This window comes from Salmo salar, unplaced genomic scaffold (genome assembly GCF_905237065.1).
Source record: "Salmo salar unplaced genomic scaffold, Ssal_v3.1, whole genome shotgun sequence".
NCBI classification, from domain to species: domain Eukaryota; kingdom Metazoa; phylum Chordata; class Actinopteri; order Salmoniformes; family Salmonidae; genus Salmo; species Salmo salar.
Window position 1 is genome coordinate 16,753 of NW_025547540.1, and position 16,821 is coordinate 33,573.

Genomic DNA, 16,821 nt, shown 5'->3' on the forward strand with positions numbered 1-16,821 from the left:
TCCACATCGACGACCCTCTCCAACTGAACGTCCCGTGGACTCTTTATTGGTCCGTCTGGCCCGTGGGGATCCAACATGGCTGCCGCGGTGTGAATCTGACATGGACCAACTCTTTCTTCACCTCAATAGAACAGAACTACATAAATTAACTTTATATCCTGAATACAAAGAGTTATGTTTGGGGCAAATTCCAACACAACACATGACTTGAGTCCCCACTCGTCATATGTTCCAGCGTAGTGGTGGCTGCATCATGTGTTGGGTATGCTTGTCATCGGCAAAGACAAGGGAGGTTGTTTTTCCCGGATAAAAAGAAACAGAATAGAGCTAAGCAGGTAAAAATCCTGGATGAAAACCTGGTCCAGTCTGCTTTCCACCAGACACTGGGAGATGAATTCACCTTCCAGCAGGACAATAACCTACAACACAAGGACAAATATACACTGGAGTTACTCACCAAGAAGACAGTGAATGTTCCCTGAGTGGCCGAGTTACAGATTTGATTTAAATCGTCTTGGAAACCTATGACAAGACTTTAAAATGTTTGTCTAGCCATGATCAATAACCAACTTGACAGAGCTTGAACAATTATGAGAAGAATAATGTGAAAATATTGTACAATCCAGGTGTGTAAAGCTCTTAGAGACTCAACCCAGAAAGACTCCCAGCTCTAATGACTCTTAGAGACTCACCCAGAAAGACTCCCAGCTGTAATGACTCTTAGAGACTCACCCAGAAAGACTCTAATCTGCTGTAATCACTGCCAAAGGTGCTTCTACAAAATATTGACTCGGGGCTGTGAATACTTATGTAAATGAGATATTTCTGTATTTCATTTTCAATAAGTTCGTAAAAATGTGTAAAAAAAAACGTTTTCTCACTTTGTCATTATGGGGTATAGCGTGTAGATGGGTGAGAGGAAAAAAATCTATTCAATTAATTTCGACTTCATGGCTGTAACAAAACGAAATGTAGAATAAGTCGAGAGGGTATGAATACTTTCTGAAAGCGCTGTACCTGATTTAACTACTTACAGTAGGGAGTGCATACTTTTTTCGTACTGGTCCCCCCGTTGGGAATCGAACCCGCAACCCTGCACTATGCTCTACCATCTGAGACCCCCACGGGACCGTTCACCGTTGGGAATCGAACCCACAACCCTGCACTATGCTGGACAGGGGGGGACCTGAGATGGGGGTCTAGGATGAATTACATGGACAGGGGGGGACCTGAGATGGGGGGTCTAGGATGAATTACATGGACGGGAGGAGACCTGAGATGGGGGTCTAGGATGAATTACATGGACGGGGGGGCTAAGATGGGGGTCTAGGATGAATTACATGGACAGGGGGGGCTGAGATGGGGGTCTAGGATGAATTACATGGACAGGTGGGGACCTGAGATGGGGATCTAGGATAAATTACATGGACGGGGGGACCTGAGATGGGGGTCTAGGATGAATTACATGGACAGGGGGGACCTGAGATGGGGGTCTAGGATGAATTACATGGACGGGGGGGACCTGAGATGGGGATCTAGGATGAATTACATGGACGGGGGGGACCTGAGATGGGGGGTCTTGGATGAATTACATGGACGGGGGGGACCTGAGATGGGGGTCAAGGATGAATTACATGGACGGGGGGACCTGAGATGGGGGGTCTAGGATGAATTACATGGACGGGGGGCTGAGATGGGGGTCTAGGATGAATTACATGGACGGGGGGGCCTGAGATGGGGGGTCTAGGATGAATTACATGGACAGGGGGGGGCTGAGATGGGGGTCTAGGATGAATTACATGGACAGGGGGGGACCTGAGATGGGGGTCTAGGATGAATTACATGGACAGGGGGGACCTGAGATGGGGGTCTAGGATGAATTACATGGACAGGGGGGACCTGAGATGGGGGTCAAGGATGAATTACATGGACAGGGGGGAGCCTGAGATGGGGGTCTAGGATGAATTACATGGACGGGGGGACCTGAGATGGGGGGTCTAGGATGAATTACATGGACAGGGGGGGCCTGAGATGGGGGTCTTGGATGAATTACATGGACGGGGGACCTGAGATGGGGGACTAGGATGAATTACATGGACGGGGGGACCTGAGATGGGGATATAGGATGAATTACATGGACAGGGGGGACCTGAGATGGGGATCTAGGATGAATTACATGGACGGGGGGGACCTGAGATGGGGGTCTAAAATGAATTATATGGACGGGGGGACCTGAGATGGGGGATATAGGATGAATTACATGGACGGGGGGACCTGAGATGGGGGTCTAGGATGAATTACATGGACGGGGGACCTGAGATGGGGGATCTAGGATGAATTACATGGACGGGGGGACCTGAGATGGGGGTCTAGGATGAATTACATGGACTGGGGGACCTGAGAATGGGATTTAGGATGAATTACATGGACGGGGGGACCTGAGATGGGGGTCTAGGATGAATTACATGGAGAGGGGGGGGGACCTGAGATGGGGATCTAGGATGAATTACATGGACAGGGGGGACCTGAGATGGGGTCTAGGATGAATTACATGGACGGGGACCTGAGATGGGGATCTAGGATGAATTACATGGACGGGGGACCTGAGATGGGGGTCTAGGATGGATTACATGGATGGGGGGACCTGAGATGGGGATCTAGGATGAATTACATGGACGGGGGGACCTGAGATGGGGGTCTAGAATGAATTACATGGACAGGGGGAGACCTGAGATGGGGGTCTAGGATGAATTACATGGACAGGGGGAGACCTGAGATGGGGATCTAGGATGAATTACATGGACAGGGGGGACCTGAGATGGGGGGTCAAGGATGAATTACATGGACAGGGGGGAGCCTGAGATGGGGGTCTAGGATGAATTACATGGATGGGGGTCTAGGATGAATTAAATGGACAGGGGGGACCTGAGATGGGGATCTAGGATGAATTACATGGACAGGGGGGGACCTGAGATGGGGGTCTAGGATGAAATACATGGACAGGGGGGGCCTGAGATGGGGGTCTTGGATGAATTACATGGACGGGGGGACCTGAGATGGGGGTCTAGGATGAATTACATGGACGGGGGGACCTGAGATGGGGATATAGGATGAATTACATGGACAGGGGGGACCTGAGATGGGGATCTAGGATGAATTACATGGACGGGGGGACCTGAGATGGGGGGTCTAGGATGAATTACATGGACAGGGGGGGCCTGAGATGGGGGTCTTGGATGAATTACATGGACGGGGGACCTGAGATGGGGGACTAGGATGAATTACATGGACGGGGGGACCTGAGATGGGGATATAGGATGAATTACATGGACAGGGGGGACCTGAGATGGGGATCTAGGATGAATTACATGGACGGGGGGACCTGAGATGGGGGTCTAAAATGAATTATATGGACGGGGGACCTGAGATGGGGGATATAGGATGAATTACATGGACGGGGGGACCTGAGATGGGGGTCTAGGATGAATTACATGGACGGGGGGACCTGAGATGGGGGATCTAGGATGAATTACATGGACGGGGGGACCTGAGATGGGGGTCTAGGATGAATTACATGGACTGGGGGGACCTGAGAATGGGGAGAGATGGGGGTCTAGGATGAATTACATGGAGAGGGGGGGACCTGAGATGGGGATCTAGGATGAATTACATGGACAGGGGGGACCTGAGATGGGGTCTAGGATGAATTACATGGACGGGGACCTGAGATGGGGATCTAGGATGAATTACATGGACGGGGGGACCTGAGATGGGGGTCTAGGATGGATTACATGGATGGGGGGACCTGAGATGGGGATCTAGGATGAATTACATGGACGGGGGGACCTGAGATGGGGGGTCTAGAATGAATTACATGGACAGGGGGAGACCTGAGATGGGGGTCTAGGATGAATTACATGGACAGGGGGAGACCTGAGATGGGGATCTAGGATGAATTACATGGACAGGGGGGGACCTGAGATGGGGGTCAAGGATGAATTACATGGACAGGGGGGAGCCTGAGATGGGGGGTCTAGGATGAATTACATGGATGGGGGGTCTAGGATGAATTAAATGGACAGGGGGGACCTGAGATGGGGATCTAGGATGAATTACATGGACAGGGGGGGACCTGAGATGGGGGTCTAGGATGAAATACATGGACAGGGGGGGCCTGAGATGGGGGTCTTGGATGAATTACATGGACGGGGGACCTGAGATGGGGGTCTAGGATGAATTACATGGACGGGGGGACCTGAGATGGGGATATAGGATGAATTACATGGACAGGGGGACCTGAGATGGGGATCTAGGATGAATTACATGGACTGGGGGGACCTGAGATGGGGGTCTAGGATGAATTACATGGACAGGGGGACCTGAGATGGGGGTCTAGGATGAATTACATGGACGGGGGGACCTGAGATGGGGGTTCTAGGATGAATTACATGGACGGGGGGACCTGAGATGGGGATCCAGGATGAATTACATGGACGGGGGGACCTGAGATGGGGGTCTAGGATGAATTACATGGACAGGGGGGGACCTGAGAATGGGATCTAGGATGAATTGCATGGACGGGTGGACCTGAGATGGGGGGTCTAGGATGAATTACATGGAGAGGGGGGGACCTGAGATGGGGATCTAGGATGAATTACATGGACAGGGGGGACCTGAGATGGGGTCTAGGATGAATTACATGGATGGGGGACCTGAGATGGGGATCTAGGATGAATTACATGGACGGGGGGACCTGGGATGGGGGTCTAGGATGAATTACATGGACGGGGGGACCTGAGATGGGGATCTAGGATGAATTACATGGATGGGGGACCTGAGATGGGGGTCTAGGATGAATTACATGGACAGGGGGGACCTGAGATGGGGATATAGGATGAATAACATGGACAGGGAGGGACCTGAGATGGGGATCTAGGATGAATTACATGGACAGGGGGGACTTGAGATGGGGGTCTAGGATGAATTACATGGACAGGGGGGACCTGAGATGGGGTCTAGGATGAATTACATGGACAGGGGCGGACCTGAGATGGGGATCTAGGATGAATTACATGGACGGGGGACCTGAGATGGGGATCTAGGATGAATTACATGGATGGGGGGACCTGAGATGGGGGTCTAGGATGAATTACATGGACAGGAGGGACCTGAGATGGGGATCTAGGATGAATTACATGGACAGGGGGGACTTGAGATGGGGGTCTAGGATGAATTACATGGACAGGGGGGACCTGAGATGGGGTCTAGGATGAATTACATGGACAGGGGCGGACCTGAGATGGGGATCTAGGATGAATTACATGGACGGGGGGACCTGAGATGGGGATCTAGGATGAATTACATGGACGGGGGGACCTGAGATGGGGTCTAGGATGAATTACATGGACGGGGGGACCTGCGATGAGGGTCTAGGATGAATTACATGGACGGGGGGGACCTGAGATGGGGGTCTAGGATGAATTACATGGACGGGGGGGACCTGAGATGGGGTCTAGGATGAATTACATGGACGGGGGGACCTGAGATGGGGATCTAGGATGAATTACATGGACGGGGGGACCTGAGATGGGGATCTAGGATGAATTACATAACATGGACAGGGGGGACCTGAGATGGGGATCTAGGATGAATTACATGGACGGGGGGACCTGAGATGGGAATCTAGGATGATTTATGTGGACGGGGGGGACCTGAGATGGGATCTAGGATGAATTACATGGACAGGGGGGACCTGAGATGGGATCTAGGATGAATTACATGGACGGGGGGACCTGAGATGGGGATCTAGGATGAATTACATGGACGGGGGGACCTGAGATGGGGATCTAGGATGAATTACATGGATAGGGGGGACCTGAGATGGGGATCTAGGATGAATTACATGGATAGGGGGGGACCTGAGATGGGGATCTAGGATGAATTACATGGACGGGGGACCTGAGATGGGGATCTAGGATGAATTACTTGGACAGGGGGGACCTGAGATGGGGTCTAGGATGAATTACATGGACGGGGGGGACCTGAGATGGGGATCTAGGTTGAATAACATGGACAGGGGGGGCTAAGATGGGGATCTAGGATGAATTACATGGACAGGGGGGACCTGAGATGGGGATCTAGGATGAATTACATGGACGGGGGGACCTGAGATGGGGTCTAGGATGAATTACATGGACGGGGGACCTGAGATGGGGATCTAGGATGAATTACATGGACAGGGGGGACCTGAGATGGGGATCTAGGATGAATTACATGGACGGGGGGGACCTGAGATGGGAATCTAGGATGAATTACATGGACGGGGGGACCTGAGATGGGGATCTAGGATGAATTACATAACATGGACAGGGGGGACCTGAGATGGGGATCTTGGATGAATTACATGGACAGGGGGGGACCTGAGATGGGGATCTAGGATGAATTACATGGACAGGGGGGGCCTGAGATGGGGATCTAGGATGAATTATGTGGACTGGGGGACCTGAGATGGGGGTCTAGGATGAATTACATGGACGGGGGGACCTGAGATGGGAATCTAGGATGAATTACATAACATGGACAGGGGGGACCTGAGATGGGGGTCTAGGATGAATTACATGGACAGGGGGGACCTGAGATGGGGGTCTAGGATGAATTACATGGACAGGGGGACCTGAGATGGGGGGTCTAGGATGAATTACATGGACAGGGGGGACCTGAGATGGGGGTCTAGGATGAATTACATGGACAGGGGGACCTGAGATGGGGGTCTAGGATGAATTACATGGACAGGGGGGACCTGAGATGGGGGTCTTGGATGAATTACATGGACAGGGGGGGACCTGAGATGGGGGGTGTAGGATGAATTACTTGGACAGGGAGGGGACCTGAGATGGGGGTCTAGGATGAATTACATGGACAGGGGGGACCTGAGATGGGGGTCTAGGATGAATTACATGGACGTGGGGGACCTGAGATGGGGGTCTAGGATGAATTACATGGACAGGGGGGACCTGAGATGGGGGTCTTGGATGAATTACATGGACAGGGGGGACCTGAGATGGGGGGTCTAGGATGAATTACTTGGACAGGGAGGGGACCTGAGATGGGGGGTCTAGGATGAATTACATGGACGGGGGGACCTGAGATGGGGATCTAGGATGAATTACATGGACAGGGGGGACCTGAGATGGGGATCTAGGATGAGTAACATGGACGGGGACCTGAGATGGGGATCTAGGATGAATTACATGGACGGGGGGGACCTGAGATGGGAATCTAGGATGAATTACATGGACGTGGACCTGAGATGGGGATCTAGGATGAATTACATGGACAGGGGGAGACCTGAGATGGGGATCTAGGATGAATTACATGGACAGGGGGGGACCTGAGATGGGGGGTCTAGGATGAATTACATGGACGGGGGGGACCTGAGATGGGGGTCTAGGATGAATTACATGGACGGGGCGACCTGAGATGGGGGTCTAGGATGAATTACATGGACGGGGAGACCTGAGATGGGGGTCTAGGATGAATAACATGGACGGGGGGGGCTGAGATGGGGGTCTAGGATGAATTACATGGACGGGGGGCTGAGATGGGGGTCTAGGATGAATTACATGACATGGACCCTCTTCCAGGGACCCCATCCATAGACCCTGACCTCTCAGCCTGACCTCTCACCCCCTCTCACCTGACCTTTCCCCCTCAGCCCTCACCCTGACCTCTCCCCCTCAGCCCTCACCCATATCTCAGCCCTCACCCATATCTCAGCCCTCACCCATATCTCAGCCCCTCACCCATATCTCCCCCTCAGCCCTCACCCATATCTCAGCCCTCACCCATATCTCAGCCCCCTCACCCATATCTCCCCCTCAGCCCTCACCCATATCTCCCCCTCAGCCCTCACCCATATCTCCCCCTCAGCCCTCACCCATATCTCAGCCCTCACCCATATCTCCCCCTCAGCCCTCACCCATATCTCAGCCCTCACCCATATCTCAGCCCTCACCCATATCTCACCCTCAGCCCTCACCCATATCTCAGCCCTCACCCATATCTCAGCCCTCACCCATATCTCCCCTCAGCCTCACCCATATCTCCCCCTCAGCTTCAGACCAGAGAGAGAGAGAGAGAGAGAGAGAGAGAGAGAGAGAGAGAGAGAGAGAGAGAGAGAGAGAGAGAGAGAGATTCATCCCTTTAATTAATATTGTCTGAGACAAACACACAGAGAGAAGCTGTGACTGTCGTTATCACCGGGCTGATGGGAAAGGATGGAATTGCATTTCTAGTCTTTTTTCTGTCTTTGGTTCTTTCTCTTCTCTGCTGAATCAGAGTTTGGAGATAAGAGGAACCCAAGGTCAGAGGGAGGGAGGGGGAGAGGGATGGAGGGGAGGGAGGGAGGGGGAGAGGGAGGGAGAGGGATGGAGGCGGAGAGGGGTGGAGGGAGGGAGGGAGGGAGGGAGGGGGAGAGAGAGGGAGGGAGGGAGGGAGGGAGGGGGAGGGAGAGAGGGAGGGAGGGGAGGGAGGGAGGGATGGAGGGGGAGGGAGGGAGGGAGAGAGAGGGAGGGAGGGAGGGAGGGGAGAGGGATGGAGGGGAGGGGGGAGAGGGAGGGAGAGGGATGGAGGCGGAGAGGGATGGAGGTGGAGGAGGAGGGAGGGAGGGAGGGAGGGAGAGAGAGAGGGAGGGAGGGAGGGAGGGGGAGAGAGAGGGAGGGAGGGAGGGGAGAGGGAGAGAGGGAGGGAGAGAGAGAGGGAGGGAGGGATGGAGGGGAGGAGGGAGAGAGGGAGGGGGAGAGGGATGGAGGGGAGGGAGGGTGTGAGGGAGAGAGAGGGAGGGAGGGATGGAGGTGGAGGGAGGGAGGGAGGGAGGGAGAGGGAGGGAGGGAGGGAAAGAGAGGGATGGAGGGAGAGGGAGAGAGGGATGAGGGAGAGGGAGGGAGGGAGAGAGAGGGAGGGAGGGAGGAGGAGAGAGGGAGGGAAGAGGGAGAGGGAGGGAGACAGAGGGGGAGAGCAAGAGAAGAGAGAAAGAGACCTACATCCAATTTACATGAGAGATGAGCTGGTTGGGTGATGGGGTCGGGACATGGGACTGTGATCTCCTAAAGAGTGTGTGTGTGTGTGTGTGTGTGTGTGTGTGTGTGTGTGTGTGTGTGTGTGTGTGTGTGTGTGTGTGTGTCTTTGTGATGGAGATGGGGCCAGTCGGCCGGCCGGTGTGTCCTGATAATGCCATGCCTCTCTAATAGCATTCATCCTCTCTGTCCTGAAACTACTCAAGTGGAAAAGAGAGGGAGGGAGAAAACCAGGGAGAGGTGTGGAGATGGGGGGTGGATATGAAGAAGGGGAGGGGAGGGAGAGAGGAGAGGGGGGGAGAGGGGGGAGAAAACCAGGGAGAGGTGTGGAGATGGGGGGTGGATATGAAGAAGGGGGGAGAGGGGGGAGAAAACCAGGGAGAGGTGTGGAGATGGGGGGGTGGATATGAAGAAGGGGAGGGGAGGGAGGAGAGGGAGGGAGGAGGGGGACCAGGGAGAGAGGTGGAGATGGGGGGGTGGATATGAAGAAGGGGAGGGATGAGAGGAGGGAGGAGGGAGGGAGGAGAGCGGGGAGAAAACCAGGGAGAGGTGTGGATATGAAGAAGAAAGAGGGAGGAGAGGAGGGGGAGGGAGGGAGAGGGATGGGGGAGGGAGGGAGGTAGAGGAGGGGGAGTGAGGGAGAGGGATTTGGGGAGGGAGGGAGGAGAGGAGGGAGAAAACCAGGGAGAGGTGTGGATATGAAGAAGAGGGAGGGGGAGAGGAGGAGGGGGAGGGATGGGGGAGGGAGGGAGTGGAGGGGGGAGTGAGGGAGAGGGATTTGGGGAGGGAGGAGAGGAGGGGAGAAAACCAGGGAGAGGTGTGGATATGAAGAAGAGGGAGGGAGGAGAGGAGGGGAGGGAGGGAGAGGGATGAGGGAGGGAGAGGAGGGGGAGTGAGGGAGAGGGATTTGGGGAGGGAGGGAGGAGAGGAGGGGAGAAAACCAGGGTGAGGTGTGGATATGAAGAAGGGGGAGGGAGGGAGGGAAGAGGATGGAGGGAGGAGAGGAGAGGATGGAGGGAGGAGAGGAGAGGATGGAGGGAGGGAGGGAGGAGAGGGGATGCGGAGGGAGGAGAGGATGGAGGTGGGGAGCTAAGCTATGTTTAATAGATAACGGTGCGTTGGGGAGGATATGATTTGTAATCACACCATCAGAGAGAGAATGGAGAGGGGAGGGGAGGGAGGAGGGGAGGGAGGAGTGGAGGGAGGAGGGGAGGGAGGGAGGAGGGGAGGAAGGGAGGAGGGGGGAGGGAGGAAGGAGGGAGGGGCTTTGATATATTAGGTTTATGAGACGTGTGTGGAGGGTTTAGAAGTGGTAGTAGGTCTGGGTCGATGCTGGCTAGTTTAGAAGTGGGAGTAGGTCTGGGTCGATGCTGGCTAGTTTAGAAGTGGGAGTAGGTCTGGGTCGATGCTGGCTAGTTTAGAAGTGGGAGTAGGTCTGGGTCGATGCTGGCTAGTTTAGAAGTGGGAGTAGGTCTGGGTCGATGCTGGCTAGTTTAGAAGTGGGAGGAGGTCTGGGTCGATGCTGGCTAGTTTAGAAGTGGCAGTAGGTCTCGGTCGATGCTGGCTAGTTTAGAAGTGGCAGTAGGTCTGGGTCGATGCTGGCTAGTTTAGAAGTGGGAGTAGGTCTGGGTCGATGCTGGCTAGTTTAGAAGTGGGAGTAGGTCTGGGTCGATGCTGGCTAGTTTAGAAGTGGGAGTAGGTCTGGGTCGATGCTGGCTAGTTTAGAAGTGGGAGTAGTTCTGGGTCGATGCTGGCTAGTTTAGAAGTGGGAGTAGGTCTGGGTCGATGCTGGCTAGTTTAGAAGTGGGAGTAGGTCTGGGTCGATGCTGGCTAGTTTAGAAGTTGGAGTAGGTCTGGGTCGATGCTGGCTAGTTTAGAAGTGGGAGTAGGTCTGGGTCGATGCTGGCTAGTTTAGAAGTGGGAGTAGGTCTGGGTCGATGCTGGCTAGTTTAGAAGTGGGAGTCGGTCTGGGTCGATGCTGGCTAGTTTAGAAGTGGGAGTCGGTCTGGGTCGATGCTGGCTAGTTTAGAAGTGGGAGTAGGTCTGGGTCGATGCTGGCTAGTTTAGACATGGGAGTAGGTCTGGGTCGATGCTGGCTAGTTTAGAAGTGGGAGTAAGTCTGAGTCGATGCTGGCTAGTTTAGAAGTGGGAGTAGGTCTGGGTCGATGCATGGCTAGTTTAGAAGTGGGAGTAGGTCTGGGTCGATGCTGGCTAGTTTAGAAGTGGGAGTAGGTCTGGGTCGATGCTGGCTAGTTTAGAAGTGGGAGTCGGTCTGGGTCGATGCTGGCTAGTTTAGAAGTGGGAGTAGGTCTGGGTCGATGCTGGCTTGTTTAGAAGTGGGAGTAGGTCTGGGTCGATGCTGGCTAGTTTAGAAGTGGGAGTCGGTCTGGGTCGATGCTGGCTAGTTTAGAAGTGGGAGTAGGTCTGGGTCGATGCTGGCTAGTTTAGAAGTGGGAGTAGGTCTGGGTCGATGCTGGCTAGTTTAGAAGTGGGAGTAGGTCTGGGTCGATGCTGGCTAGTTTAGAAGTGGGAGTAGGTCTGGGTCGATGCTGGCTAGTTTCGAAGTTGGAGTAGGTCTGGGTCGATGCTGGCTAGTTTAGAAGTGGGAGTAGGTCTGGGTCGATGCTGGCTAGTTTAGAAGTGGGAGTCGGTCTGGGTCGATGCTGGCTAGTTTAGAAGTGGGAGTAGTTCTGGGTTGATCCTGGCTAGTTTAGAAGTGGGAGTAGATCTGCGTCGATGCTGTCGATGCTGGCTAGTTTAGAAGTAGGTCGATGCTGGCGATGCTGGCTAGTTTAGAAGTGGGAGTAGATGTGGGTTGATGCTGGTGATGTTGGCTAGTTTAGAAGTGGGAGTAGGTCTGGGTCAATGCTGGCTAGTTTAGAAGTGGGAGTAGATCTGGGTTGATGCTGGTGATCCTGGCTAGTTTAGAAGTGGGAGTAGGTCTGCGTCGATGCTGGCTCGTTTAGAAGTTTAGAAGTGGGAGGAGATGTGGGTCGATCCTGGCTAGTTTAGAAGTGGTAGTAGATCTGGGTCGATGCTGGCTAGTTTAGAAGTGGGAGTAGATGGGGGTCGATGCTGGCTAGTTTAGAAGTGGTAGTAGATCTGGGTCGATGCTGGCTAGTTTAGAAGTGGTAGTAGATCTGGGTCGATGCTGGCTAGTTTAGAAGTGGTAGTAGATCTGGGTCGATGCTGGCTAGTTTAGAAGTGGTAGTAGATGGGGTCGATGCTGGCTAGTTTAGAAGTGGGAGTAGGTCTGGGTCGATGCTGGCTAGTTTAGAAGTGGGAGGAGGTCTGGGTCGATGCTGGCTAGTTTAGAAGTGGGAGTAGGTCTGGGTCGATGCTGGCTAGTTTAGAAGTGGGAGTAGGTCTGGGTCGATGCTGGCTAGTTTAGAAGTGGGAGTAGGTCTGGGTCGATCCTGGCTAGTTTAGAAGTGGGAGTAGGTCTGGGTCGATGCTGGCTAGTTTAGAAGTGGGAGTAGGTCTGGGTCGATGCTGGCTAGTTTAGAAGTGGGAGTAGGTCTGGGTTGATGCTGGCTAGTTTAGAAGTGGTAGAAGATCTGGGTCGATGCTGGCTAGTTTAGACGTGGTAGTAGATCTGGGTCGATGCTGGCTAGTTTAGAAGTGGTAGTAGATCTGGGTCGATGCTGGCTAGTTTAGAAGTGGTAGTAGATGGGGGTCGATGCTGGCTAGTTTAGAAGTGGTAGTAGATCTGGGTTGATCCTGGCTAGTTTAGAAGTGGTAGTAGATCTGGGTCGATGCTGGCTAGTTTAGAAGTGGGAGTAGATCTGGGTTGATCCTGGCTAGTTTAGAAGTGGTAGTAGATGGGGGTCGATGCTGCCTAGTTTAGAAGTGGTAGTAGATCTGGGTCGATGCTGGCTAGTTTAGAAGTGGGAGTAGATCTGGGTCGATGCTGGCTAGTTTAGAAGTGGGAGTAGATCTGGGTCGATGCTGGCTAGTTTAGACGTGGTAGTAGATCTGGGTCGATGCTGGCTAGTTTAGAAGTGGTAGTAGATCTGGGTTGATCCTGGCTAGTTTAGAAGTGGTAGTAGATCTGGGTCGATGCTGGCTAGTTTAGAAGTGGGAGTAGATCTGGGTTGATCCTGGCTAGTTTAGAAGTGGTAGTAGATGGGGTCGATGCTGGCTAGTTTAGAAGTGGTAGTAGATCTGGGTCGATGCTGGCTAGTTTAGAAGTGGGAGTAGATCTGGGTCGATGCTGGCTAGTTTAGAAGTGGGAGTAGATCTGGGTCGATGCTGGCTAGTTTAGAAGTGGTAGTAGATCTGGGTCGATGCTGAGTAGTTTAGAAGTGGTAGTAGATCTGGGTCGATGCTGGCTAGTTTAGAAGTGGTAGTAGATCTGGGTCGATGCTGGCTAGTTTAGAAGTGGTAGTAGATCTGGGTCGATGCTGGCTAGTTTAGAAGTGGTAGTAGATCTGGGTCGATGCTGGCTAGTTTAGAAGTGGTAGTAGATGGGGTCGATGCTGGCTAGTTTAGAAGTGGTAGTAGATCTGGGTTGATCCTGGCTAGTTTAGAAGTGGTAGTAGATGGGGGTCGATGCTGGCTAGTTTTGAAGTGGTAGTAGATCTGGGTCGATGCTGGCTAGTTTAGAAGTGGGAGTAGATCTGGGTCGATGCTGGCTAGTTTAGAAGTGGGAGTAGATCTGGGTCGATGCTGGCTAGTTTAGAAGTGGTAGTAGATCTGGGTCGATGCTGTCATTGATTGATTAAGACAAGTCTCCGGCTTTTGGTCATATGTGGACCTAGGCTACTCAGAATGTTCTGATTGGGGCTAATCAGAATGTTCTGATTGGGGATAATTAGAATGTTCTGATCGGGGCTAATCAGAATGTTCTGATCGGGGCTAATTAGACACTAATTGTAGTCTAACCAATATCCAAACAGAGACACAAATCTGACATTGATTGACTTATCAAGTCCCCACGCTTGTCTCAAATCAGCATGAAACGGTGCTGAAATAGTTGACCACACTTGTGGTCAGGTCCTGTATTGAAGGTAGAAGGATAAAGGTGTATTACAGTCCATCTCTCTCTCTCCTCTCCCCCCAGACTAAATCAGGTCCTGTATTGAAGGTAGAAGGAGAGGACAATGCCAGGATGAATCCCTGCTGTTATAACTGCTCTGTCAGGGGACACTTTGGATTTGTGAGTATCTGGCGGCTCTGTCCCCTATACAGTGCACTACCCATAGGGCTCTCTGGTCAAAAGTAGTGCACTATGTAGGGAATAGGGGGCCATTTTGGGAAGTAGTCCCTGATTCATCTCTTTACAATAAACTGGTCTGGATATTAACACTGTGTGTGGGTGTGGTGTGTGTGTGTGTGTGTGTGTGTGTGTGTGTGTGTGTGTGTGTGTAGGACTGCTCAGTGAAGAGGATGTTTGGGGGTTTTCGTCCCAACTCCTCCTTCATCAACCACTATGACGCCTCCTGGGAGCTGCACAGCCGAGACCGACGGGCACAGTCCAGAGTTAAAGGCACACACACACACACACACACACACCTCAATACACAGACAGAGAGACACACACACACACCTCACTACACACACACACACCTCACTATACACACACACACACACACACACACACACACACACACACACACACACAGACAGAGACACACACACACCTCTACACACACACACACACAGACAGAGAGACACACACACAGCTCTACACACACACACACACACACACACACACACACACACACACACACACACACACACACACACACACACACACACACACAGACAGAGAGACACACACACACACACCTCACTACACACACACACACACACACACACACACACACACACACACACACACACACGCACACACAGACAGAGAGACACACACACACCTCTACACACACACACACACACACACACACACACACACACACACACACACACACACACACACACACACACACACACAGACAGAGACACACACACACACACACACCTCACTACACACACACACACACCTCACTACACACACACACACCTCACTACACACACACACACACCTCAATACACACACACACCTCACTACACACACACACACCTCACTACACACACACACACCTCAATACACACACAGATAGATAATTGTGACTAATGTAGTGATGTGTATGTCTGATTTACCATCTCTCTCTCTCTCCATCCCTCCCTCCCTCCATCTCTCCCTCCATCTCTCCCTCCGTCTCTCTCTCCCTCTCTCCCTCCCTCCGTCTCTCTCTCTCTGTAGAGTTGAAGGAAGCGGGTCTGTTTCAGTGTCAGCTCTCACCGGACGGTGGCGCCAGAGACGAGCCGCCGGCCAAACGCCAGAGAACCAACTCTAACCGTGTCTCCAGTCCGTACCAGAACTACCCCGCTGAACCTTCCCATCTCCCTCCCTGCCTCGGGGCTTCCTCTAACCGTACCCATTTCAGGTTCGTCCGCGGCCAAGTGAAACCCTGGACTCCTAAACACAAGCTAAAGGATCATCTCACTCCAGGTACCATCTCATCTTCTAGTTGTGTTAATGGGGACAATAATGGGATTTTAGTCTTCTCTCTAGGATCTGTTGGATTAGCTATCGACTGGTCTGATCACACCTCGCCTCCCTTCTTCTCATCCCCTCTCCTCGCCTCCTCTCCTACCCTTCTTCTCATCCCCTCTCCTCGCCTCCTCTCCTCGCCTCCTTTCCTCACCTCCTCTCCTACCCTTCTTCTCATCCCCTCTCCTCGCCTCCTTTCCTCGCCTCCTCCTCTCCCCTTCTTCTCATTGCCTCTACTTGCCTCCTACCTTCTTCTCCTCCTCTCCTCCTCTCCTTCTCTCCTTTCCTTCCGTCCTCTTCCCTCCACCCGTCCCTCCCCCTCCTCTCCTCGCCACCTCTCCCTAACCCACAGCTTCAGCCAGGCCCAAATCCAACATGGCTGACAGGAGCCAGCCGGAGAGTGAGAAAAGGCAGAAGAAGAAACAACTGAAACCGGCCAAAAACAAAATGGTCGCCGCCAGACGAGTCTCTCGACTTCCCCGAGGACAAGACCCTTCCGCCAAAAAGAGGAAGAAGGGGCACAAGGCCGGAGCCCCCCCGCCTTCCATCCGAAGGACCCCCCCTCCCACGCCCCCGACCGTCTGTTTGGCGCAGCGAAGAAGAAGAAGAAGAGGGATAACGGGAGGGACAGGAAGGCTGCTAAGGAGGAGAAGATGGACGCCATGGACGAAAACCTGTTCCTCATCAAACAGAGGAAACCTAGGAGATAACATGGAGGAGGGGGGGGAACCTAGGAGATAACATGGAGGAGGGGGGAACCTAGGAGATAACATGGAGGAGGGGGGGAACCTAGGAGATAACATGGAGGAGGGGGGAACCTAGGAGATAACATGGAGGAGGGGGGGGAACCTAGGAGATAACATGGAGGAGGGGGGAACCTAGGAGATAACATGGAGGACGGGGGGGGAACCTAGGAGATAACATGGAGGAGGGGGGAACCTAGGAGATAACATGGAGGAGGGGGGGAACCTAGGAGATAACATGGAGGAGGGGGGGAACCTAGGAGATAACATGGAGGAGGGGGGGGGAACCTAGGAGATAACATGGAGGACGGGGGGAACCTAGGAGATAACATGGAGGAGGGGGGAACCTAGGAGATAACATGGAGGAGGGGGGAACCTAGGAGATAACATGGAGGAGGGGGGGAACCTAGGAGATAACATGGAGGAGGGGGGGAACCTAGGAGATAAC

The 16,821-nt window shown here is 53.1% G+C and overlaps 1 protein-coding gene across 1 annotated transcript; it reads left to right on the forward strand.

The window, feature by feature from the left end:
• Window positions 1-13,566: 13,566 nt before the first annotated feature.
• Window positions 13,567-16,340, forward strand: LOC123731947 (zinc finger CCHC domain-containing protein 7-like). Its single transcript, XM_045711334.1, has 5 exons — window positions 13,567-14,232; window positions 14,445-14,562; window positions 15,340-15,588; window positions 15,983-16,095; window positions 16,185-16,340. The coding sequence occupies exons 1-5, from the start codon at window positions 14,185-14,187 to the stop codon at window positions 16,338-16,340; spliced, it is 684 nt and encodes a 227-aa protein (XP_045567290.1). The 5' UTR covers window positions 13,567-14,184.
• Window positions 16,341-16,821: the final 481 nt, after the last annotated feature.